Source organism: Haliotis asinina, chromosome 13, assembly GCF_037392515.1.
Source record: "Haliotis asinina isolate JCU_RB_2024 chromosome 13, JCU_Hal_asi_v2, whole genome shotgun sequence".
In the NCBI taxonomy this organism is placed as follows: domain Eukaryota; kingdom Metazoa; phylum Mollusca; class Gastropoda; order Lepetellida; family Haliotidae; genus Haliotis; species Haliotis asinina.
The window spans coordinates 22,052,954-22,080,417 of record NC_090292.1 but is presented as its reverse complement, the minus strand read 5'-3'; the positions used below and the strand labels follow the sequence as shown (position 1 = coordinate 22,080,417).

The following is a 27,464-nucleotide window of genomic DNA, read 5'->3' as shown; positions in this document are numbered from 1 at the left end:
GTTGACGGACATGGTTATACGGCTTTATGCCGTTCTGAACAGCTGTACTGGAACAGGTTATTTATCCTTTCGACAGCAAACACGCGGACATTTACGGGATGTGTTCTGTTACTATTACAGCGCGTTGGATGAAGCGATGTCCTTGGACTTGCAGAAACATCATCATTGGCTCTGTTCTGGTCCTTGGCTTCTTCAGTCTAATTTGTTACCTCAGGTCCAGCAAGAATCAGATGACGGTAAGTTCTAGACTACTTCTTGGCTAATTGGCACTTCACGTCTAGCAAGCAAAAATAACGATAAGTTCTGTGTTTATGTAACAAATGATGATTTGCACATTATCCTGGACAGGCCTACCATACAAACGGTGAACAAATTATCAAAACTGAATTCATATACACCAAAACAGAACAAAAATCAGCAACATAGGAAGATAAACTGGAACAACATCCTTTAAACCGGAAACTAATCGTTTGAACTGGAAACAAAACACTGTAACAATGTTGTATCGGCCACAACAGCGCCCGAGAACGGTTGCCGGGGGTTCAAAACAGCAGTCACAGCATCCAAAACCGGCAACCATAGCATCCCGAAACGTCATTTATTACTCGCCCGTGGAAGATACTGCAGTGTAATATTTTTACGGCAATATTGCACTAGTGTAATACCACTTGACGTATGACGTCAAAATGGCTCAAAGTTGTGATGTCACAATGCTAATGCCGATGTCGCGATATTACTAGACCTTGCTTGACTCGAGGAAAGCTGAGAGTCCTCACACTGTAGGGAATTTCGCGGCAGTTTCTGTCAATTTATGTTGGCGAGTAATAAACAGAATACCAAACTCGCTACCGAGAAATATCATTTTTATTAAACTCGTTAAAGATTTAGTATCAAACTCGCTTTCGCTCGTTTGATAGCAAAAAAAACATTAACTCGTTTGATGAAAATGGTACACGGAAGGTCGTTTGGTATCCTCTATAAATATCGTCAAAGATGGGGAGACGAACAAATGGTTTTTCGTCACCATGAGTCGAATCTTAGCGCATCACCCCACCGTAGTATTACGTGTCAGGCTTGCGATTCTGCACAATTTGGTCCCTCTTTCGACCGAATAGGGTTTGTTCAGTAGACTGCGATACTACGATGTTCGATGCAGAAAGTACGGAGTGAATGATACAGTCAATAGCGTCCCACTAATTGAGTTTCATCGGTTGGCCAGCAGCTGCTGAGGATATTCGCCAACAAGTGCCTACATCGAAACATTCCTGTATTCGTCATCGATCCGACGGTGCTCAGACACCTGGTGTCTGACGTTGAATCTGACCGTCGCTGTCCCCTGTGCTCAGTCGGAGATGTCATTTCACTCGGTGTCTTTGGACCAGATTGGGAGAAACGGGTAGGTTAAAACATTAAAATGCAATCGTTTTCATGTTGGCTTCCAGAACTTTCCTTGGTCATCAATTTTTGAATGCAGTCTTCGGGCGGAGGACAAGTGTGGTATTCAAAGCATTTACATGTCTCGCATCCTTCTTTTAATATCAGGGGCGGTAGGGTAGCTAAATGGTTAAAGTGTCCATTCGTTACCGCGAAGGCCTTACATCGATGTCCCAATATGGGTACAATATACGAAGCCCTTTTCTGGTTTCCCTCGCTGTGATATTGCTGGGATATACAAAAAACGGCATAAAACCCAACTCACTTATCTTACTGGATTGTCCAGTAAAGATGTGAATATTTACAGACTTATTCCATGTAGCTGGAATATTGCTGAATGAGACACTAAATAACAAACACACAAATAATTAAGCAAAGGAGTTTGTACATATTTCTGTGTGTTTCAGGGATCTCTCCTTCGAGATCTCTCCGATGACGAGGACGTGGTAATACATAAAGTGACCTCTCCTGACCCTCGTTCGCTGTCCTTGGAGAGATTAAATGTCCCCAGCATTCCAACACATTACTTCATCCGCCAGTCGGGAAACATACCTTTGCATCTGGTGGTGTTCTACGATCGAGGCAATGAGTACTGGTGGCACAGTTCGATTGGAAAACAGACCGCCACGACTAGTCAAGGATTGCAAGGATTAAACATTGTTTTTGGAAATAGTGCTGGAGCGTATGGCAGGTTCGTTCGTTCGTTTCTTCGTTCGTGCGTTTGTATATCAGCCTTGTTCATCATGTTTAAGCATTATTACTAACAAACAAAGCAAACCAACAACAAACATATTTGGAGACATACTCATTTACTTTTTCATTTTGTTCTTTATTAAATCCTGGCTGATGTGTTTAAGAAACCCATCTCAAAACTCTAAAAAGCCAAATACTTTCTCACAACCATCTGTGTGGTGTTGCGATCTTGTTTGCATTGTTTGTTTGTTGCTTAACACCTAATTCGTGAATCTCTCGGCTTCTTGAGGTAAATGATCAAGTCTGCATCAGAACACCCAGTGGTTGATTGGGCATCGATCTGCGCGTTTGGGTTAAACGTATTAACCAAGTCAGGGAGCATGACCACCCAATCCCCTTTACATCTTGGTAGCATTGGTTGCTGATGGCCAATTCTAACCCAGATCTTCACGAACGAATACTTGCATTGGTTGCTGATGGCCAATTCTAACCCAGATCTTCACGAATGAATACTTGCATTGGTTGCTGATGGCCAATTCTAACCCAGATCTTCACGAATGAATACTTGCATTGGTTGCTGATGGCCAATTCTAACCCAGATCTTCACGAATGAATACTTGCATTGGTTGCTGATGGCCAATTCTAACCCAGATCTTCACGAATGAATACTTGCATTGGTTGCTGATGGCCAATTCTAACCCAGATCTTCACGAATGAATACTTGCATTGGTTGCTGATGGCCAATTCTAACCCAGATCTTCACGAATGAATACTAGCATTGGTTGCTGATGGCCAATTCTAACCCAGATCTTCACGAATGAATACTAGCATTGGTTGCTGATGGCCAATTCTAACCCAGATCTTCACGAATGAATACTTGCATTGGTTGCTGATGGCCAATTCTAACCCAGATCTTCACGAATGAATACTTGCATTGGTTGCTGATGGCCAATTCTAACCCAGATCTTCACGAATGAATACTTGCATTGGTTGCTGATGGCCAATTCTAACCCAGATCTTCACGAATGAATACTTGCATTGGTTGCTGATGGCCAATTCTAACCCAGATCTTCACGAATGAATACTTGCATTGGTTGCTGATGGCCAATTCTAACCCAGATCTTCACGAATGAATACTAGCATTGGTTGCTGATGGCCAATTCTAACCCAGATCTTCACGAATGAATACTAGCATTGGTTGCTGATGGCCAATTCTAACCCAGATCTTCACGAATGAATACTAGCATTGGTTGCTGATGGCCAATTCTAACCCAGATCTTCACGAATGAATACTAGCATTGGTTGCTGATGGCCAATTCTAACCCAGATCTTCACGAATGAATACTAGCATTGGTTGCTGATGGCCAATTCTAACCCAGATCTTCACGAATGAATACTAGCATTGGTTGCTGATGGCCAATTCTAACCCAGATCTTCACGAATGAATACTTGCATTGGTTGCTGATGGCCAATTCTAACCCAGATCTTCACGAATGAATACTTGCATTGGTTGCTGATGGCCAATTCTAACCCAGATCTTCACGAATGAATACTAGCATTGGTTGCTGATGGCCAATTCTAACCCAGATCTTCACGAATGAATACTTGCATTGGTTGCTGATGGCCAATTCTAACCCAGATCTTCACGAATGAATACTAGCATTGGTTGCTGATGGCCAATTCTAACCCAGATCTTCACGAATGAATACTTGCATTGGTTGCTGATGGCCAATTCTAACCCAGATCTTCACGAATGAATACTTGCATTGGTTGCTGATGGCCAATTCTAACCCAGATCTTCACGAATGAATACTTGCATTGGTTGCTGATGGCCAATTCTAACCCAGATCTTCACGAATGAATACTTGCATTGGATGATCATGATGGTCATTCATCAAGGATATGGCAAAACCGATTTCACAACATGTCAACAAGTATTGAGCGAAAAGTATATTTTGTTTGATTTTATGACGACATGTATCGACGGCATGTTTTAATAATGGCTTGAGCAATACATAGATACTAGGCACAAGAAATAAGGGAACCCCCGATTTGAACTTACAGTAGAAGAATTGATGCATAAAAGATGCGTGCTGACTGCATTTGAACTTTTTTGGAATGCTAGAGGGTGGACAATCACAGAATGTTGTTGCCCGATTCATCAGAAAGCCCCAAAGCGTTATTTCACGTCTCATCAACCTTTATCGTCAGACAGGAGACGTTACAACGAGGACTGGTAGAGGAAGACGCCCTAAAACCACCCCCCAGACAAGACACCATCCTGAGAACCATAATTTTGAGGAATCGGTTTGTCAGTGCCCCAGATTTGAAGATAGAATTCTTCGGAGCTTCAGGGATAGGCATTTCAAATTCTATTGCATTGAAACAGGATCCGAAGCAGAGATCTGAAGTCAAGGCGTCCATTCAAAGGTGTAACAATGACAGCTAACCACAGACGTCTACGTAATCAGTGGGCTCAGCAACGCCAGAACTGGGGGAACAGGCAATGGCGAAATGTGGTGTTCATTGATGAATCCCGCTTTTGTTTGCGCTTGAGAGCCACAGTACAGAAACATGACTCGTATGGAGGTGGCTCTGTCATGGTCTTGGGAGGTATTTCATTCAACACAAGGACCGATTTTGTTATTGATCCGGGTAACTTGACAGGCCAGCGGTATGTGGACGAGATTTTACAAACACGCATTCTTCCCATGGCTCACAGGGCAGGTAGAAACTTTGTGTTCCAGGACGATAATTCACGCCCGAACTTCTAGCAGCTGCAAGTTGTTATAACACTACCCTGGCTAAATCCCCATATCTGTCCCTAATCGAACATTTATGGAATGTGTTAGGGCGTCGAGAGCGTCACAGGACCCTGAACCCACCCAGGTAGCAAGCCAGCATCGGACCGACATCGGACCGATGTCGTGTACATCATCGGCCCGACATCGGCCAACTGCATCGAACCGATGAAGTTTTGCTCATCGGATCGACGTTGGTCCAACGTCATCATACTTCATTGGCCCAACTTCGGCCCTGCAAAGGCCCAACGTCGGCATTCTTTATCGGCCCTGCATCGGCTCAAAGTCGGCATTCTTTTTTCTAACCCATTACCTACTGTATTAATTATATTTTTGCTCACTGCACTTCTTCGTGGTGGTGAACCACTTATAAGTGGTCTTGATGTCTGCAGGCATCACTTTACCATTAGCTGGTATTCAAGGATTTCTTTCAGCTCTGAATGAGGCAGTCACGACACGGGTGGATGACAAGAATAATTGTTAAAAACTACATTGTTAAATCCATTACAGGCACATAAAATTGTCACAGGTTACTCTGTTGTATATACATGCTAATTTTACCCCTTTTTAAGGTTTCCAGCTACAACTTTACATTATAATGTATCATGTTGGGTGCTGCTGGCATTAATGTTATGGTTAAGACACAAATGACCGATTGTGTTAACACTGTGTTAAAATTCCAGGAAACAAATTTTGATTTCAGTGAACATAGATCATGGTTTCACAAACTCCCAAAATACATTACATACTCGTAACTCTCACTCAAAACGTATCACAAATGACTTATGTTCATTGCCCACTGAAAAGTCTAATAAAGACGTTTCACAGTGATGATGAAAATGAATATTTGCTTGTATTTAGCACATTGAAATGAAACTCCAAAGTTGTATTTAGCCTGTTCATCACTGAAACCGGGCTCAGGTTAAGGGACATATTGGCAAATGTACAGACAAAAATTATGCTATGTAGGAAGTCATTTGGAAAAGGTAGCAGATACTAAAGACAATATTATAGATACTTAGATATTCCATTAAATTCCATTCAACACTTTCAGTGTTTACGAATGGTGTTTCAAAGTAACAGTTCGGTCCTGAAAGTTTCAGATGTCTGTCTGACCCACTGAAAATTCACAGGACCCACAGAATAAAGTTAAACAAACATTTAAGATTTAACATTTCTCAAAATTGGCATTCAAATTATTAACATTATATAATGACAAACATTATAAACATAAATTTATAGACACTGAACAAGTGTCACATGCCACAAATAACAACTTCAGACAAAGTTATTGTGATATATTCAGTCAGACACTGGGGCCAGCAAGTTGATAACTTCTGCCAGATTTGTCAAAGGGTCAGACACTATTCGTGAACACTGCACTTTATATATAAATATTTATGTATATTTATCTGGAGCCCTACATGAAGCTGTGATCAGAACACATAGTGTTCAACGGTTCAAGACTAAAGGATGGGTGTTGTTTATATGTATGATATTTTACTGCAGACGTTTGCTTTCAGTTTTCAACTTCAAAGAAACAGTTTCTTTCTAAATAGTTGGATGGAATGTGCAAAAGACTGTCATAGATGCATAATTGTTTGCATTGTTGTTAAATACAATCGGAGGCTTTATGGACAATATTGTGAGCAAGCTTTCCTTGTTATAACATGTTGCTGCAGTCCTATCAATGTATGTATATCGAAAAGATAGATGTTTTCCATATAGAACAACTAAATATGGCATATGTAATGTAGGTAATTTGTATCAACTGTCAAGCAATTTTGCTTGATCATAACATGTCTTCCCTCAGCATTGCAAAAGTGAAAAACCAACATATCAAATTCAGGTTTCAAAATTTTACTTTACAAAATATGAACATGATGTTCTTCAGATCGAATTTGTTCATTTTTCGGACAACTTTAGTAATACTCCGGCAATAACACGGCACACCATAAGTGAGCTTCACACAGTAACCATGAAGGCAATCGAACCAATGTCTTCAGCTTAAGGAGCAAACACATGAACCACAAGGTTATCCCATCATCCCTTTTCTTCACAGTTTATGGAGGCAGTTGTGGTAGGTGAAGAGGTGATTTTTATCGGACAGCTTCTGTGAAATAAACACACATAGTTATTCATTATCACTATTATTGTAACATTCAATTAACAATAACATCTTGGAATTCAGTGTTATTCAACATCTAGTTCATGAAAAAAGTATTTTTTGATGCTTGCACTGAATGCTGAATACTCAATTTTGCTCTTTTCTTACATTTTCCCTTCTTCATCATTTTCAGCTGCATGAAATTTTAGTAATCTTATGAACATTTTTATAAAAATACACAAATCATCTATGGTAATTTACAACAATTGTGAACATGAATTACTTATTTCTACCATCACGCGTTCAGATCACTGGCCTTCCTAACTCTCTGCATACTGACACAGCATTTCATGATAATACACTTATTAGTTATATTGTATTGTTAGAGAATACACAACATTTATATTAATAGGAATATGAACTCACTAAATAAACATCCATGCAGTAAGGAATCCTGATGTTTTTGCCTTTACCGGAATCGAACCGGCGACTAAAGACTTATCTTTTAGACTACCATTCAAAAGCTTCATTACATCAGATGTCAGCATTAGAAATATACACATTGTTGTAATGCACACCAAAGTATGAACCCATCATACAGCGGTGTGCCATATATTTAGGAACAAACATGGCTGACGTCACTGGCGAAACGCACAGTAGCGTCAAATTCAAACTCGCATAAAAGTAAATTACTTTAGTACTTACCTCAATATTTAGTGATGTATCCCTTCGCAGCAAATATTTTCCTCAGACGACGAAGGAATAGACAAATGTAGGTTTCTGATATAGTTCACAGATATATTTTCCCACACATGTCGATTTCTTGCTCCAAGTCACACAGGACGTAAACAATACGTTGTCCCAGTCGATTTTTCAATAGTATCCAACAATTTTCTATGATATTGGCATCTGGAGACTGTGCTGGCCACAACATGCCATTGCTGTCATTTCTTTGTTTACATTCTGGTACGATAGGGGTCTGTGCACAGAAACATTGTCAATTTGAAATATATGATTTCCATTCGGGAAATGGCGGACAATAACGGGCCATAACTGTGAGTGTGAGTCAAGACTATCAGTGTATTTCTGAGTATTTATGTTACCTTCCACAACAGTTAGTGTCCTTCACCTGGTCTTCTCCACACATACACACGGTTATTTTCTCCAATACATTCATCACTGAATATGACGCTCTTCATTAACTCGCCATCGAACTTTTCCTCTGGCCCAAGTGAGACGGTTTTTCACATTCACTTCACTAATCCTGATGTTCTTTCGAACGATACGTCTGTGATAATCATATTCGAATAATTTCCTTTGAATTGTACGCTTGGAGACAATTCTTACCCTATTATGGTTAAATGCTGAGGTAATTTCTGATAATGGAGAAATGCGACTGCTTTACACTAACTTTAAAAGTCGGCGAGTGTCTCGGTAAGCGATCGGCGATGTCCATTTCTACGCCGATTTTCTGTGCTTCCACGTTCTCGAAATCGTATTCCTGGGTAGACAAGGATCACTAGATATTCCACTGTATTTTTGTGCTGTTGGAACTTCGCTACGATTAAATCTTAGACGACCTTTGACAATTCACTATTCTTCCCCATGCTACCGGAAATTGTCAGTGTAAACAAGCAGACGACAGAATATGTCATGTGACTGTCACGTGCTCAAAGAGAAGGTTTTAGTTTAGCGTCAGATTAATTTTTTTTCTTCAATTTTTAGCGTCAGGTAACTGTTACCTATGACTTACAGACTCTGGATTTCAAATGAACACTAACATTTTCAGATTGTCACTATTGGGAATATTTTCCTGAATTTACATGTATCAGCATCGTTGAACAGCGCTGGCCCGCTGCAGGCTCAGCGCTGTTCAACGATGCCGATATTAGCCGACGGTGTCGACCATCAGCCGACGTCGGCCCGATGATGGCATGCTACCTGGGCACCAATCTTGATGCCCTAGGTAGAGCTCTGCAACAAGAGTGGCGGTTGATTCCAAGGGCGACATTCCGACGGTTTGTGTCCAGTATGCCAGCAAGGTGTCGTGCCTGCATTGCGTCTCTTGGTGGACACACTCGCTATTGACTATATAATATATACTCTGATATAAAAACTTACAGCTATGCTGATTAAACCTAACGTGTTTCCACGTGGGAAACACGAGAAATGGGCCTCACACATTATACCCATATAGGCAGTGGAACCCATGATCATACGCATTATACCAATGGGTTACCTCATCACCTCTTTTGCTTATGAAATTATCATTTATCCGTGAAGTAGAACTACATTGTATGTCTTCCATCCTTTCTAAACTAGATTCGAAGTCCGCCCCACGATGGTGGAGGGCGTGTTCATCCATCTCCCTCATCCAGTAGAGGAGTTCCTGGTCCAGATGCGGAAGGCGGTGTTCATCGAGTGCGACTATCATCGTGCACAACAATTTCTCAGGGCAAACCCTCCGACAAGCAGTCACATTACACGAAATGGGGCCAAGGTCCTGTTACTAGCTAAAAGCTTACTGGACCACCTTGGTGTCCGGTTCCGGATTGGCGCTGGAACAATTCTTGGTGAGTTCATCATACAGTGGAAACTGTCATAACCGGCATTTGTCTAATCCGGCAAGTTGTCAACACCGGCATAAAATCTCAGCCCCATCCATGGCTTGAACATTTACCATCAGCTCTACAATCCAGCACTTTGTCTAAACCGGATGTTTTCTTCAGTCCCAGTGGGTGCCGGTTTAGACAGCATCCACTGTACATATATTTCATATATTTTACGATCCAGGGCCTAGAGTTTCGGAGCTGTCTTAGCGTTAAGATAGTCGTAAGTGCCATACATTAACATTAACTTACGATTATCTTAGCGATAAGAGAGCTTGGCAGAGAAAATGCAGGCCCAGGTTATAATTGATCTTTAGCTTGTCGCAGGAGGCGACTGACACAGAGGTTATATATTGACAAATCACTATATCTTATGATATTTCTGAATGTGTTAAAATATTTATAATGGGTTTGTGGAAATGTTTAAAGCATTTCAAGATATCTTGAATTGAATTCAACGCTTATGTACTTCACAATTGTAATTGTTTGATTGATATCTTAAACACATTTTGTGTTCTTTATATCTCAACAACGTTTTAAGATATCCGTAATTCTAACTTGGATATCAGAATGTTATTAAAGATGTCTTCAACTGTGAACAGATATCTTTAGAACATTATTGATATTTTTATATAGGGTACAGATAGCTTTAAAACAATTAAAGATGTACTAATGGAAATGAATAAGAGATCACATGGAAGAGCAAGTATTCCTTTATTTATTTCCAGTATTTCGCTCGCAGTGCAAGACATACCTTGTAAAGAAACCCGGAAAAAGAATAGGGGAACTCTTGTACTTTCATGTGTTCTCCATTCTTTTTCATGAGTTTATATGTATGTCTAATTTCATAACAAATGTGAAAACTATTGAAAGGAACACGTCGGAACATAAAAGTCACTACCCCAAGAAAATCAAGTTAAAGTGATGCCTTGGCAGACATGCACTAGCGTGAAATCCCCATTTACTGTGATACTCGAACTGTTTTAGAGAAGCAGCCAAAGCAAGGAACATGGACCTCGATACATGTTCTATGTGTTACGTCTTCATTACTCCTAACACTGCCTATTTTATTTAACAAACTTATAATCGTAAGATCATAGTATTCACGTGTCTCATGTTTAACCAACTTGACGAGATCATTCTGTAACTTTATTCTGAAAAACTAGTATTAACCATTTCGAGTGAGGGAGTTTGGTTCTGCGACACTGTTAGCAATATTCCAGCAATAGCAAGTCGGGGAAGACCAGAAATTGGGGTATAACCATTTCGAGAATAAAGCACACACACACACACACGCGCGCGCGCGCACACACACACACACACACATTGATCGTTTTTATACCTTGTGTATCAGCACCACTGTACCAACGTAACACACTGAATACAAAAACGTTCGAGGATAACATAGGAAACACATCCTGGCAGACTTTCCAAAGATGGTGATCATTCCAGTGCTCAGACTGGTCAGCACAAAAGTCATTTTTATGTGACTTGTATTGGGTTATCCTCAGACCTTTGCTCGGTTTATCGAAAAATAAAATATTATCATTTATCAGTCCCGTGTTAACCATTTCTACTCATTCTTTAAACTCTGTGTTAACCATTTCAACACATTCACAATATCCCGTGTTTAAGCACTTCAACACATTCTCAGTACCCGGTTTCATATATTTCAACACATTGTCAGTACTGTGTGTTAACCATTTAAACACATTCTTAGTATCATGACATTGTGTTTAACCATTTCAACACACTCTTAGTACCATATGTTAAGCATTTCAACACATTCTCAACGCCGTCTCTTAACCACTTCAACACATTCTTAGTATCATGACATTGTGCTAACCATTTCAACACATTCTTAGTACGCTGTGCTAACTCTTTCAACGTGTTCTCAAAACCCCGTGTTTATCCATTTCAAGACGCTCTCAGTAACCCCGTGTTACATTCAACACATTCTCGGTACCTGTGTTAACCATTTAAGCACAATGGCAATGCCCCGTGTTTAAACACATACTGACTGTCTCCTCCCACATCTGGTTATCAGCACTGACACTGGTAGGAAGAAGGTCGTTGAGATGTGGCCGGAATAGATTTTCTGTTGCACTAAGTACTATGACAACATTGAAGTTTGTTTTCTCATTAATCAGGTTGGTATCGCCAGTGTGGTATCATCCCATATACCAACGACATTGACATAGAGATTCCTATTCAGGACTACAGTCCAAGTATCCTGCCGGCATTTTTTAAGGCAGGATTTAAACTCTCCCGAGCAGAAGGGAAGGTAAGACTTTGGGATTTTCACGTTTGAAATGAAGGTATTCAGGTTTTAATTCTTCTTTAGCCCGTATGTATTAAGAGTCCTCAGTAGGAAAACTAACGGGCGGATTTGTGCCATTGATTAGCTCTTGAGTGTGTTGGTGATAGGATGTGTTCTCTTTTCACGTACACCTGATAACACTATTTGATGGTTAAGTTCGATGTAGCCATTTAGGAATTGAAAGAATATGAATACATGACGCGTTTTTATATAACAACTTCATTCTATTCTTTATACGACGTTTCATATCATTTTTTATGAATCATCAAACACGTGCTTATCACATACATAATATCTATGGAACTTCATTTCAGCTTTTATTTCAGCTTTCATTCATCTGCAGGAATAAGTGAATACTCCGAAAGGTTTTGTTGCGGACATCCACAAATTTCTCACTAAAGTTTTCATATACTCCCCATCAAAAGTTTACACTCATTGCCACTTACTTCAGTCAACTGTTCTCTACTACATTTTGCAAAATATTCAATACTGTTTGAAGGTACTGTTTGCACATGAACTGATTCATTGTTAAAGAAATTCTTAACACTGACAAGATCATTGTCGTGAGTTCGATCTATGATACAAATCAACGAAAATTGGTGAATTCTTAACAAACCCTTACAGCAACACTCAGCTGTTCATATGCACAATAATTTCACGTACGTTTCGGCAATTTGATTCATGATCCTCGTGCAGTGCATCTGCATAAGGTTTGCAGCTGGTTCCCTCAACTAATTGGAGAAATTCACGTGAGTCTAAACTTTTGATGGGGAGTATGCATTAAAAGCAAGCTACAGAGCTAATGTACGAAAGAAGGTCACAGCTACCAATAACTTTGCTGTACCAATTCTTTCCTATTAATATGGAGTAGTTGAATGGACAAAACAAGACATCCAGAGCCTTGACCACCTCACCAATCATTTATATCTGCCAATCAATTCCGGAGGCCGGGGTATGATTAAAAATAATGTTGAGGCTCCTCACGACAGAATTTTATTGTGTACTTTTGCACATATGCTACACAAAAAAAGATACGCATAACTGAAAATTGTTACCACTTTATACACTTATGGTTCAGTAATGCAGGGCAGTCATGAAAAAAACCTTAATGAACATTAACATTCAAATTCATGAAAAAGGCAACGTTGACCATCCTGGCAATTTATAGGCCAATTACACTATGTGCTAAGATATTATCGAAAATTCTTTGTACAAGATTGACTGCGTAGGCAACTCATGAAAATGTACTACTCAAAAAAATAAACTTGAGGTTCAGTTCAGGTTCAGTAGTACAGGGCAGTCAGAAAACCTGGATGAACATTAATTGTCCAATTAGAAGAAAGAAACTATACGTCACAAATGACAAGGTCAAGGTCGCAGAACAGTCAGTATCTTATGTGGCCACCATTAGCATCAATGGTTGCTTGGTATCGGCGTCCCATAGACTGGACCAGATTCCGGATGAAGTGCCTGTGTTCTCATACGACCCTTTCATGGTGCGAGTGTTCAAGACTCGTGATTGGAGTCACTCAGATTTAGTAGTGCAATCAGCGGCCTTGTTTCAAAAGAGATCATTCGCAAGATCTCGGTAATTTCCTAATGCATCATGAAAACTAGAACCTCTTCCCGAGAGAGATACTCAAATGTTTCTTCTAGACAGAGCTCAGTCATGTAATATTTGTTTCTCCACATTGCTTGCATTTGTCAAGTTGAATCTAGGTCGATGTAACACGTGTTCTGATTGGACAGAAAAAAGGGAAATAAATTTGCCATTTGTGCCGTTAGGGGATTTTATGAGAACCGCGAATTATGGCCGTATTAGAACAGGGGTTCGTAGGAAGATATGACAAGTAACCTCTGTGGGAAGAGAGTGGGGAGATGTAGGTTGTTGTTGCCGGTGTTGACGTGTGAGGACAGGTCCTCACAAAGGTCTTCTGGAACGAATACCAACCTCACGTAAGCAGTTCCTCACGGTCTGATCAGAAATTGTTCTGAGACCTGGCACTGCCGATGTTGTGGAGGATGCTGTGGTGAACCTGTTCCGCAAACGCCGAAGCCGAATAAAGCTGACCTGACTGGGCGTAGTCACACGAGGTCGACCTGACCTGGGGAGATCACGTGTTGACCCTTACTGCTGGTAGCGATGGTACTTGCTATGGTGCTCTGTGACACATTCAGTTGCCTTGCAATCGCAGACTGAGACTCCTAAGCCTCCAAATGACCAATCGCATTGTTACGCTGAGCCTCAGTAAGTCTAGGAATGACTTTAAAACCAAATTTAAGATTGTCAGCAGATGTTTGCAGACAGCCTTCACCATAGATATACTGATAGACACCATTGATTCAAATTCGAAAAGTTACATGGAAAAATACTACCTACGCGTTCCTTTTTTTTTATTATTTTTTTGTAGTAGTATATTTATTTATCATATGATCCTCTGGTGATACATGTCAAAACTCCTGATGAAAGCAAGGAATTCCACAGCTATTTTAAGTGTGCCAAGGTTGTTGGAAATAATCTGAAATTTGAGATGGATCTTGGTGGTGGTAATGTACTACTACATACAGCGATGGGAGTAAACAAGATGAAGTCTTTTTGCCCAGAGTCCGTCATTCGTGGAGAAACGTCCTGGAAAACCATTGCATCATGTGTACATGCAGTGTATGGAACAGAACAATCCCACAGATCACATCGCCTTGATGAAGTCAGCTGGTCTTAAATGTGAAACTCTGGGTTTTCTGGGTCAAATTTGCAATCTATTCACTGAGACTGTCCAACACCATGTCAGCGGACGTCTTTCTTTGGCGCAAACAGCATGTCTTAAACGACATGATCGCATAAGTCGTTGCTTTTACTATCGTCTCTGACCAGTGAAGGTCTACCCGGGGTAGAATAGACCTTCAGCAACCCATGCTTGCCATAAAGGGCGGCTATGCTTGTCGTAAGAGGCAACTAAAGGGATCGGGTGGTCAGACTCACTAACTTGGTTGACACATGTCATCGGTTTCTAATTGCGCAGATCGATGCTCATGTTGTCGATCACTGGATTATCTGATCCAGACTCGATTATTTACAGACCGCCGCCATATAGTTGGAATATTGCTGAGTGCAGCGTAAAACTAAATTCACTCACTCACTCACTACTGTCTCAGTCTCCGAGTTCCAACCATGTGACGACCCTAAACATGCCCATGGCGTCATGGAAAATGCTGCTTTCAAACGTCTGTGGAATAAGCCCATATACAGCCTGAGAAGAATTCCAGTCAACAAACCTGATCATGTCTTTTTGTCAAAGCCAATGCATATTTTAATATCATCATGCGGACTTCGTCTTTGAAATGTCTCGCTTTCATCCCAACCACACTGTCGTCAGGCTCCCCATTAATATTGGTACCTGCTGAACTCTTGGCGCAGATCAGGAGAGTGCCCGGGTTCACCACCGGGAGCACAGCCCTTCTGACAATCTGGGTAATGCAGAAGGCTGCAGTAGTGGAGAGTCTCCGAAAAGTTCTTGTTGGGTTCGACTATACAGCGTTTCCTGGGGGAAGTCCTCGTTCGCTGTCCGGGCTGCGTGTAGAGGGGGCGAGGGCCCTGAGCTGATGATGAGCCTTACCAGCCTGACTGACCAAGGATCACCTGAACTCTCTCTGCTGCACTTTTCATCTTAACCTGTAGCACATAATTATAATAATGAGTTTACTAATACCACGCAATACTCTCACCACAAGGGACATGCACCACAAAGCCCGCACAAACAGCACACAATTATTACCTCTGGTAACCCAAGCCGCCTGTAAAGACCGTGAGGTTATAGTCACACGACTTATCCCACCTGGTACCAATTTTCTGCTGGGTGAACAAAGACAGTATTTAACAAACTCACATGCCAAAGGTGAGACAACATGCTTCATGTGTGTTTCCTTGTGGGCGAGGGCTGAAGTTCCGAGCTGCCAGAAACGATCACTAATCCAAGACCTCTCATAGCTTCAACTGATTTGTATATTGGAGTAAGGTTGTATTTGATTGTTTAACTGATTCGATTGGTCACCTTGGGAATTTATATAGGAAAATCAGTTGATTTGTGCTTGTCAAACCCGTTCCCTTCTAATATTCTCATGACTGCGTTGACTTTTTTCCAATACTGGGCACAGAGTGTTCGTTGTCTGTACAACTGTTACATAAACATTCCAGTAAATCTATTTAAACTCTGTTCACCTCAGTAAAAACAAATCACTTAATCCCCTAGCTCTCTCTACACCTCGATCTGCAATACTACCTCACCGTCTTCCTGTACAAACTATATATTTTGCTCGTTATCATATTTTGTCATTCACCTGATGAAGTGACAAGATACAGCCCAGAGACATCGTGTTGTAAATATATTTTTCAAAACACAAGGTAGGGGAACCTGAACTTTGAAGTCTGGTGGAAAGACAACACATTCAGGAACGTTACAATGACATTCATCTTGTGTATGCAGCATCATTTCACGTTATCACCACACGCAAACACAATGCATGGGAAGTACGTGCACAACGTGGGAGCCTTCTACACGTGCATGGGGTGTCATAATAAATCTTGACGTTTTTCTGGCAGGTAGATAAATCACTGTAGGGCATTTTTTCCGATAATTTTCCTGCATTTGTGCATGGTCAGTGTTTTCAGGGTGAAATCACACACTACTGACTGAAAATTGTAAACCTAAAATTTTCATGTCATACTCCCGTCACCTAACAAGGGGGGTAACTGAACGAACAGCTTTGCTTTGAATGAAATCCATGTGGATGCATTCTCAAAACATCCATTATTATTGTATCAACATTGATTCAATCCCTCTTATCTCCAAATTCCTGCAATCGTACATTGAAAGTACAGTTCCCCTACTTTTTTTGAAGAGTATATCAACGAAAGCTTAAATGCACAGTATTCGTTGCTATGTTAAATGTCAATCAAGCATCTATACATAGGCGATTTTTCTTGCTTCTTTACATGTGAGTGAGTTAATATTTAACGTCACATCGGCAATGTCGCAGCTATATCGTGACGAGAACATATATGACAAAAAAGAATACATATGGAAAATATGAAGAACCTGTCTACGAAGGACAGTAAAACCACTAGATTATCACAGTTAGTATTAAAACTAGCGTGGAAACTTAAAAAATGATAGTATCACTATTTGGACAGTACAATATAAAAACAGGCTATAGATCGCCAACAACAAAGGGTAGATCACCATACCAGGGACCATGGGGACTTACAGTACCTCTGCTACCTGCATGGTCCCTGGCTGGATTTACACCATCCCCTCAGCTGTTGGCGATTGTATGCAAGATTAGCCACAAATTAAAATGACACATATTCTACGATTAAAAAAAGTGGAAGATTCAATCTGACTTAAACCGTTTTGGGACTGACGTATCCTCTCAGGAGGACAATAATTTTACGGTACTTCAACCCCCTTCGAGGATACAGCCACTAACAATCTTAGCTGCTAATTAAACTTCCAATCATAAAATACTTATTTATTTACATATCAGTCAAAAAATTCAATTCTTTTAAAAATGCAATAATTAAATGAGAACGTACGTTACTAAAAAGGTCCTTCATAGTTCTTGATTTAAAATAATTGTCCCTTGTGATGGAATATTCAACACAGTCAAGTAAGACATGCTTGACCGTGATGATTTCATCACAAGGGATGCAGAACGGAGGAGCCTCACCTTTCAAAAGATATTCATGCGTATACCTAGTGTGGCCCATACGACATCGTCGTAGTATGACCTCTTCAAATCTGGACCGACAACCCAAGTAGGTGTAACCAACATATGGTTTTATTGTATGTAATTTATTGATACCTACTTGGGTGTCCCACTTCTTCTGCATCAGATCACGGATGTAAGATCTAATTGTAGCTTTATAATCAGTATAGGGAATATGAAGTGGTGTCACAGATTTGTGTAGCGCTGCCTTAGCAGCAAGGTCAGCCAAAGTGTTACCTGAGATTCCAACATGGCTGGGTAACCAACAGAAGACGATGTCGTATTGGCCAATCGCAAGATAGTTATAAAGTTCAATAATTTTTATTAAAAGTGGATGTTTACATGCTAGGTGTTTAATAGCCTGAAGGCAAGAAAGAGAGTCTGAATAGATTATGTACTGTTTATGTTTAGGATGTCTTTGGATATATTTAAGAGCTGTTAATATGGCGTTAGCTTCAGCTGTAAAAATAGAACTATTATCTGGTAATCTAGACGATACTGTTCTGGATCCAATGACAGTGGCACAAGCTACTGCGCCACCGTCCTTGGACCCATCTGTAAATAAGGATTTATAATTGCTATATTTATGTTTCAATTGATTATATTCTTGTTTGTATTGTAATTCATTAGTTTCTGATTTTTTAAAGGTAGTTAATGTTAGGTAGACTTGTGGCCTAACCATCTGCCAAGGAGGAGAAGAAAGAAGACGGGAAGGAGCTATGTTTTCCAGCTCAATGCCAGCCGAAGAAAGAAAGGGTTTAATTCTGTGCCCGAGAGGTGGAACAAGAGAAGACTTTCTGTTGTACAAGTCCTCGTAGAGAGGATTGAAAACACAGTTATATGCAGGGTTAGATTCGTTAGAGTATAGCTTTGTTATATATTGTAAAGATAATTTTATACGGCGTTGTGTAAGAGATGGTTCATCGGCTTCAACAAACAGACTGTCAACAGGAGAGGTTCTAAAGGACCCAAGGCAAAGTCTTAGACCTTGATGATGAACAGAATCTAATAATTTTAAGTTGCTGTTGCCGGCTCCACCATATACGGTGGAGCCATAATCAAGTTTAGAACGGACAAGTGATCGATATAGATGGAGGAGGGTAGCTTGATCGCCTCCCCATTTAGAATTTGATACCACTTTCAACAAATCAAGGGCTTTCAGGCATTTAGTTTTCAGAGATCTAATATGAGGCAGAAACGTTAGGTGGGAGTCAAAAATTAATCCCAAGAACTTGGCCTCCTTGACAACTTTGATGGGAGTGCCATCTAGAGATAGTTCAGGGTCTTTATGTGGTTTATATTTACGACAAAAATGTATGCAATTAGTTTTGGATTTAGAAAATATAAAACCGTTTTCAAGACACCATTTATTTATTTTGTTTAAACACAACTGCAACTGCCGCTCTATGGTATTCATATTTTTACCACGACAAGAAATATTAAAATCATCCACAAATAACGAACCATCAATAGAACCATTTAAAACTTTCGATAAACTATTTATCTTTATACTAAAGAGTGTGACAGACAAAATACTGCCTTGTGGAACACCCTGATCCTGACTGTAATGATCAGACAGGGTAGAGCCCACTCGGACTTTAAACACTCTATCATTTAAAAAGTTGGCTGTGAATTGCGGCAAACGACCTCGCAAACCGAAGTCATGTAAGTCTCTTAAAATACCATATTTCCAGGTCGTGTCATATGCTTTTTCTAAATCAAAAAAGATAGACACAGCGTGTTGTTTTTTAATTAGTGCGTTTTTAACAAATGATTCCAAACGCACTAGGTGATCGACAGTACTTCTATTTTTACGGAAACCACATTGTATATCAGTGATAAGGTTATTAGTTTCCAAGTACCAAACAAGTCGATTATTTATCATGCGTTCCATGGTCTTGCAAACACAGCTAGTTAGTGAAATAAGTCGATAATTGGACGGATCGGTATGATCCCGTCCAGGTTTAGGTATTGGTACTACTATAGCATCACGCCATGAAGACGGAAATTTACCGGAAGTCCAAATATCATCAAAAATAGATAAGAGTGCCTCTAAACAGGACTCTGGTAAGTGCTTCAGGAGCTGATAATGGATGTTATCAGCTCCTGTAGCAGTGTCATGAGCTTGATCAAGAGCAGTATGGAGTTCATGAATAGAAAATGTTTCATTATAATCTTCCCCATTATCTGAGTTGAAATTAATACTTCTTTTTTCTTGTTGTCTTTGATACTGTTGGAATTTAGGTACATAATTTGAAGAGGAAGAGTGTTTAGCAAGGGTTTCACCCAGTTTATTAGCAATATCTGATTTATCAGTAAGCAATTGGTTTCCATGTCTAACATGATGGACAGTAGATTTAGTACCCTTACCTTTAATTTTCTGGACCATGTTCCATACCTTGGACATGGGTGTCCGAGAATGTATTTTGGATACATAATTTTGCCAAGATTGACGTTTGTTCTGTTTAAAAGTACGCCGTGCTTTAGCATTTAAAATTTTAAATTTATTTAAATTATGAACCATAGGATGGCGACGGAAATAACGTTCTGCCTTTTTCCTTGCCTTCCTAGCTTGTTTGCATTCATCACTGAACCATGGTTTTCGGATATGTGGAACTGCAGAGGACTTTGGTATACATTCATCAGCTATGGAGTTCAGTTCATCAGAAAAGCATTTAATAGCATCTGGAACGTCAATAAAAAGTTCAGGTTTAAGTTTTTCAGCACACAGTGTTTCATATAAAGCCCAGTTAGCCTTTTTAAAATTCCGCCTTGATGATGGAGGAACATCAGATGGAGCTACAGATTTTAGTATAGTAGGAAAATGGTCACTTCCACAGAGGTCATCGTGGACTGACCATTCGAATTCATTTAATAGTTCTGAATTTGTGACTGACAAGTCGAGAGCAGAATAAGTTCCTGTACCAGGATGTAAATATGTATTGGAGCCATCATTATAAATACATAAATCATTATCTGAACAAAATTCCTCCAGTACTTTACCTTTACCATTTATTGTTGCACTACCCCAGAGTGGGTTGTGTCCATTTAAATCTCCCATAATAATGCAGGGCTTTGGGAGTTGATCATATAGAGCTTGAAGATCGAGTTTGTGAAACGTTGAAGACGGAGAAACATACAGAGAACACAATGTGAATGCAACGTGCAAAGTTAGTCGCACTGCAACAGCCTGAAGATTAGTAGTAAGTGTAACTGGGCTATGGATAACGTTCTGTTTAACTAGAATGGAAGACCCTCCAGTGGCCCTGTCACCCTTTGGCGAAAAACAATGGTATGCACTGAACGAACGTAGGTCAAGAACATCTGTCTCTTTCAAATATGTCTCCTGCAGACAAAACGCTGAGGGTGATAAATCTTGGATTAAAAGTTGTAATTCATGGAAATTATTCCTTAGTCCCCTACAGTTCCATTGTATAATAGGATTATGATAATCTATCGCTTGGGAGGATTTAGTGGGGATATTCCCCGTACCTTTTTGGCGGGCGACAAGCTGTGTGCCCTGGAGCGGACGTTTTCAGTCACGTCCATGTCCTCAAGGGATCCATATTTGTTGTATAAATTGATTTTATTGTCTGACCCTTTCGGGGCTCTACCACTAAGTTTTTTCAAAGAATCTGGCTTTGTACCTTTGCCTTTAGAGAGTTGTTTAGACTTTGTAGGCTGAGATGATGCGTTAAGATCAGAGGATGTTTCACATTGGCTTTGAGATGTACTAGGGACTGATTCTGTTGTTTGGGTAGATATTGCAGGTGAGAATATCAGAGGAGATTCCGTTTTAACCCAGGTCAGCTTTGTCTGACAGCATACAGACGTTGTTGTTTTAGCGGTTACTGCTTCTGACGATGTTCTGGTGATAGAAGCATAGCTCTCCTTATGTTCTGAGCTTTGAACTAGCTATTTAGCTTCCGCAAAACTAACGTTTTGAGTGAATTTTATCCTATTTATCTCCATTTGATGTTTCCAAACAGGACAACTTTTAGAGTAGGAGGAGTGGTCACCCGCACAGTTTGTACATTTTTTAACATTACTGTCACAATCTTCTGTTGTATGTGTCTTTTCGCCACAGTGAGCACATACAACAGACAATGTGCAAGTATTGACGCCATGACCGAACTTTTGACATTTAAAACACCGCAAAGGGTTTGGAATGTACATGTCCACATTGATGTTACAATAACCTGCTTTAAGAGATTTTGAAGCAGTTGGTGAGGAAAAGGAGAACAGGTAAGTATTGGTGTTAGTTACAACATCATTCTTCCGGATTGTGAAACGTTTTACATTGAGTACACCCTGATCTTTCATCTCAGAGATGATGTCAAGCTCTGTCATATCCGCAAACAATCGGTCACGATCTCTGATGATTCCCTTGCTCGCATTGAGTGTTTTATGAGCCGTAACCGTGACTGGAACGCCGACAAACAATTCTGTGCTCATAAGGTTTGTGGCTTGTTGCCTTTTCCCACATTCAACCAACAAAGCACCGGAACGCAAACGTCTAATATTCTTGACATCACCTGCAAGGCCCTGTATACCCTTGGATATAGCAAAAGGGTTCAACTTTAATGGAGTCTTGTCAACAGTTTCAATTACAAGAAATCGTGGCCAGTATTCAATGGACGCGGGCAGTCTTTGATCAGTATCAATTGGATCAGTGTCTAGTTGTCGTTTGGTTTTTTTAGGAGGGTTTTCATAAGCCATGGTTAATTTCCAATAGTTCGTCATCCGAGCTCCCCACCCACCACGGAGTATTACAAGGACAATGCTAAAAACAAGTGGGTCTCCAACTTGCAGCACCAAGGATACTCGGATGATATACTCCAGTAGAAGAGTTATTAATAACACATCTACCAGATTGGCCCATGAGCCACCGCCTTCTGGCATAAGACTCTAGGCAAAGTGCAAAACATCATACATCAAAATCATAAACATGTTTAGAGAATAATTCTGCCAAGACCACAAGTAACACATTTTCCAAACAGATTAGTGTATTGACAAAAAATAAGTCCATACACAGGGCTTGGCGTGACCAGCCGATTGATAGAATCGGGCCGATTCTACCACCCGTCTAGGTGAAGTAAGGGCCAAAGTGGTGTGCTGGGCAAATGGAACGCAGTTAAAAACCCATCTGCCCTCAACCACCAGGATCCCGTCCTCCACCGACACGGGACGCAACCCACGGCAAACAATTTAGTCGCCTCTTACGACAAGCAATGGGGTGCTGTGGACACATTCTGCCCCGGGTCCACACGGGAGAAGAGCACTTAGCGTTACCCAGCACCCACCACGAGGAGGTGGCTCTTCATGGGTGCCTCTTTACATGTAATTTAAGACGAATCTTGCCTATTTAACCATCACCCATTTCGGTAACAGTTTGTCAGATTTGTTGATGGTTATTTTGACCATGAAATGAAAATATACATCAGGTCTGAAATATCCATATTTTCATCTATACCTATAACAAGTATGGGGGCGTTGGGATGATGGCGGAATAGCTCGCTCTCGAATCTGAAAGTCCAGGTTCGATTCCACACATGAGAAACCCATATGGAGGAACAATGCTGAAAATTGCGTGAAACCCAACTCACTCACTCACTCACTATTACATGTAAAGGCTACCAATCAACAGTTTTGTATTTTGACATTTTATTCACTTACTCATAACTTTCCATGAATAACACAATGCGGAATCTTAAAGATAAACCTACAATAATTTACTTACATTATTACATTCTCAAAGCGTACAGAATTTAAATGATGTGAATATATATAGAATGTGTTAGGATTCAAAGCCCTTTCCAGTTGCTGGGAGTCATATTGTTAGTTGAAACTAATGTACGAATCACCATCTACCTCAAACAAATCCGATGATCCTTATAACACTCACGAAAACACTTTCTTCATTCCCACAGTAAGCTTTTGAGGAGCGTAGAAGTCATAGTAATCTGAAACAAGTGCAATTCAACAAGGGTATACTTGGATTTGCAATATTTGAGAAACGAGTAAGTGTGTGAGTTGAGTTTTATGCCACTACCCCGCTTTCAACAATATTCCAGCAATATCACGTTTCGGGACACTACAAATAGGCTTTGCACTTTGCATCCATGTGGGAAATGAGCCCAGGTCTTCGGTGTGACGAGCGAATGCTTTCACAACTAGGTTGCCCAACCGCCCCGTCTTAGTAAAGAAGGAAAACAAAACAGGTTACAACTGTGGATACGTCTTTATCTTCATATGAGCACGGCGTTTGGCCAAAAATGAAATCTTGGTTCATTTGAAAAATACATATTCCACTACAACTGTTAAGTGTGAAGTTGACCCAGGAAGCTCCGGGTTAGATCAGTTTTTCAGCAACCCATTCTTGCCATAAAAGGCGACTATGCTTGTCGTACGAGGCGACTCACGGGATCGGGTGGTCAGGCTCGCTGACTTGGTTGACACATGTCATCGGTTCTCTGTTGCGTAGATCGATGCTCATGTTGTTGATCACGAGACTGACTTGTCCAGACTCGATTATTTACAGACCGCCGCAATCTAGATGGAATATTAATGAGTGTGGCGTAAAACTAAACTCACTCCTTCACTCACTCCTTGTGAAATTGTCATGCAAGATTCAGTAAAATAATATTGCCGGAATTACGCCATGCAAAAGATGATAAACATCGCTTTTTAAAGATAAACATTCTGCTTCAGTTATCCGACGGGTACCATGTGTTATTTCATATTCACGCTGTCTTGCTGGACATGCTTTTCATCTATGAGGAGAAGACACATGTGTGGGTTGGATCAATCGACCAACAAACTGGCGACAAGTTCAGGTGAGAGCAAATAATACATGTCTTTAGGGTACTTCTCTCATTAAACACAAAGGACAAACCCCTTTCCAAATTATATGCGAAAATCTAGCTTTAGGCCGATTTTAGCAAGAATCCTGTAATATCACGGTTGCTGACACCAGAAATGGGCTTCGCACATTGTGCCACATTGTGCGTGGAGAATCGACTATCCGGTTCTTCGGCATGACGAGCAAACTCATTCACCACTGCGCTACCACACCATCCCTTTCCATGTTGTACTATGATAGCATGTATAGAACATTGTCTTATTTGTATTACAGGGAGTTAGCAAATCAAAGCATTGATTGCGCAACAGTTTCGTTTCCTGCTAATGGGTTCCGTTCTATTGCGCAACGTAGTACAATAACCAGGGCAGAATTCTGAGACCAACTCATTCAACCAGATGCATAAATATTGATCAGTATTATCAGATACATCTAATCACGTATACGTTCCAGCAATATCACGTTTGGGGACACTAGAAACGTGTTCTCCGTATAATCCGTGCAAACAAGCCATGCAGTGTACTCTGCTGTACAGCGCGCACTGACAAACGGAAATCTGGAAATCATGGAAATCTCAAAACGAGGCTCGGCTGCAAGAAAAGTTTGATGCGGACTTGATATAATATCACGCACATTGTACGTTTGAAAAAATAAAAATACACTTAATAAGAAAACATAACAGGTGTGACCAGTGAGCTAGGTGACTAGTGAGCGGTCCTAATCATTTTACGCCCTCTTCTAACAGTCTGTGATGCTTTAGTTAAAACATGCTGCCTGAACCTCGATATAAAAGACAGAAATACGATTTTTTAAACCAACGCCAAACCTGGCGAGAAATATTGGGAAGAGTAACTATTACACATCTTTAAGTCATCGGATACTTTAAATTAACCGTATCCATGGTGAGGAGTTAATTTTCTCGGCTTTAGGCAGTATTCCACCATAAATGGGAGTCGAACCCGGGAACTTAGCGAACGCATTAACCACTAGGCTACCTCACCAATTCTTTCCATATTGTCCTTTCATTATTTTAGACAATTAGGAACACTGTCGTATTTTGTGATACATTATTTCTGTTAAGGTTCCGTTGTCTGACCCAGAGAGTTAGAGAATGTTCAGAAAGCTATCACATTTATATCTTCCATCATATATTTCACAGATTGAGAAATAGCTCGAAATCTCAGTCATTTCGTGAAATTACTAAGAGGATCGGACATTTCACGTCATTTTGTGTAACAACAGTCAATATACTTGAGTCATTTCATGAAGTTTCATTTCATATACATATATATGTGGTGGACAGGGTTTTGTGAGGTGTGGCTGCTCTGGTCACTGTACTCGGTGTCAAACAAACAGGTCTAGCCGCTTCAAAGCCAAGCTGAAGTGCAACTGTCGCTGCCCCAATAGTTTTAACTGTTAGTCATGTTGAAATTGAGATGCAATCTTACAGATTAAGTTATTAGGGGAAATCCCATAAAATGACTTAGGTAATTGATTGTTGTGAGTATCCCTATGGGAGTACAGATTCAGAGGCATTATAATTCAAGAACATTGACTTCAAGTCAGAACACAATGATTCCCATCTGTAGAACTGGGTTCCTCGTTAGGATTGGTTATGTAAATAATCGAGTGTGGACCAGACACACCAGTGATCAACGACATAAGCATCGATCTGCGCATTTGGGAACCGATGACATGTGTCAACCAAATCAGCGAGTCTGACCACCCGATCCCGTTAGTCGCCTCTTACGACAAGCATAGTCGCCTGTTATGGCAAGCATTGGTTGCTGAAGGCCTATTCTACACCCATACTCTTAATGAAACATCTTGAAGACATCTGGTCAAGGTCTTCACAGAGTGACAGTACCCGTCACAAACAGTTCAGGGACGGAACTGCAAACTAGTCGCGTACTCATCGAGTGCTTTACCACCGAGTGACCAAAGGATGACCCGATGAGGGTTCTTGAAAGGGTTCGTGAGTATCTTGTTAAACCTCAGAACAAGCGGAACACCATTCAGAAGCGCGGTGACAACAGGGGTCAAAAAGAGCAACAAACACGTTGTTTTACCCACCGAGTGACCACGCGATAACATGGGTGAAACAGTGACTTATGCCTGGCCCCTTGTTGACCGGTCAAAGGCACATGAAGCACACATAAACCCAGGACTCAGTACCTTGGGAGGCGAGGTAGACGAAGACGCAGTCACAGATTCAGCACCGGTATAGACTAACAGCTAGTCTTTAAAATGAACATATTTTACTGAAACAACGTTCATAGTGAAAACAAATAATGCAATGAAATGAAGCCCTGAGACTTTCTTCATTTTCAGAGCTATTGAAATCTAGACTTGCCACATTTTCTAGACTTGCTTGGGCATTCTTTAGGGTCTGTACGGCAGACTAGCACCAGTTCGGTGCACACCTCAGCCAGCTTGGATTCAGTGGCATCCTCCCGTGAGCAGAGCAGGCCTGGTTCTAAAGTCACTCTGGGCCTTATGATGCGAGAGGCTTCCTCCTTGGAATAAAATATCCATTCCCTTGTACTTCTGGTGTTTGTCTGTAACTTTGTTACAACATAATAAAATTACAACAGTGTTGTAACATCCATCAAACTGATCTAAACATCACTGCAGTATGCTCTACTTCTATCAATAGTGAGGTTAATAGCTAAAACATTAATCTAATTCCAGGTTCGTTCTTCCAAAGTCGGACACATGTTGGACTGAATTCATGGGTTTTCGTGTGCGCATCCCCTGTCCGACTTTGCCCTACATAACTACCAGTTATGGTGACAACTGGAACACTCCAGTCCAAGAGTGGAACTGGACTCTGAGCGGCAGCAACATTTACAAGAACGGAATGTGGCCAAAACAATAA

General features: G+C 40.6%; 1 protein-coding gene across 1 annotated transcript; it reads left to right on the top strand.

Moving 5' to 3' along the window:
* Positions 1 to 230: 230 nt before the first annotated feature.
* LOC137259417 (ribitol-5-phosphate transferase FKTN-like) lies at positions 231 to 27,464 on the top strand. Its single transcript, XM_067797078.1, has 7 exons — positions 231 to 236; positions 1,220 to 1,396; positions 1,842 to 2,125; positions 9,358 to 9,608; positions 11,795 to 11,928; positions 24,439 to 24,563; positions 27,278 to 27,464. The coding sequence occupies exons 1-7, from the start codon at positions 231 to 233 to the stop codon at positions 27,462 to 27,464; spliced, it is 1,164 nt and encodes a 387-aa protein (XP_067653179.1).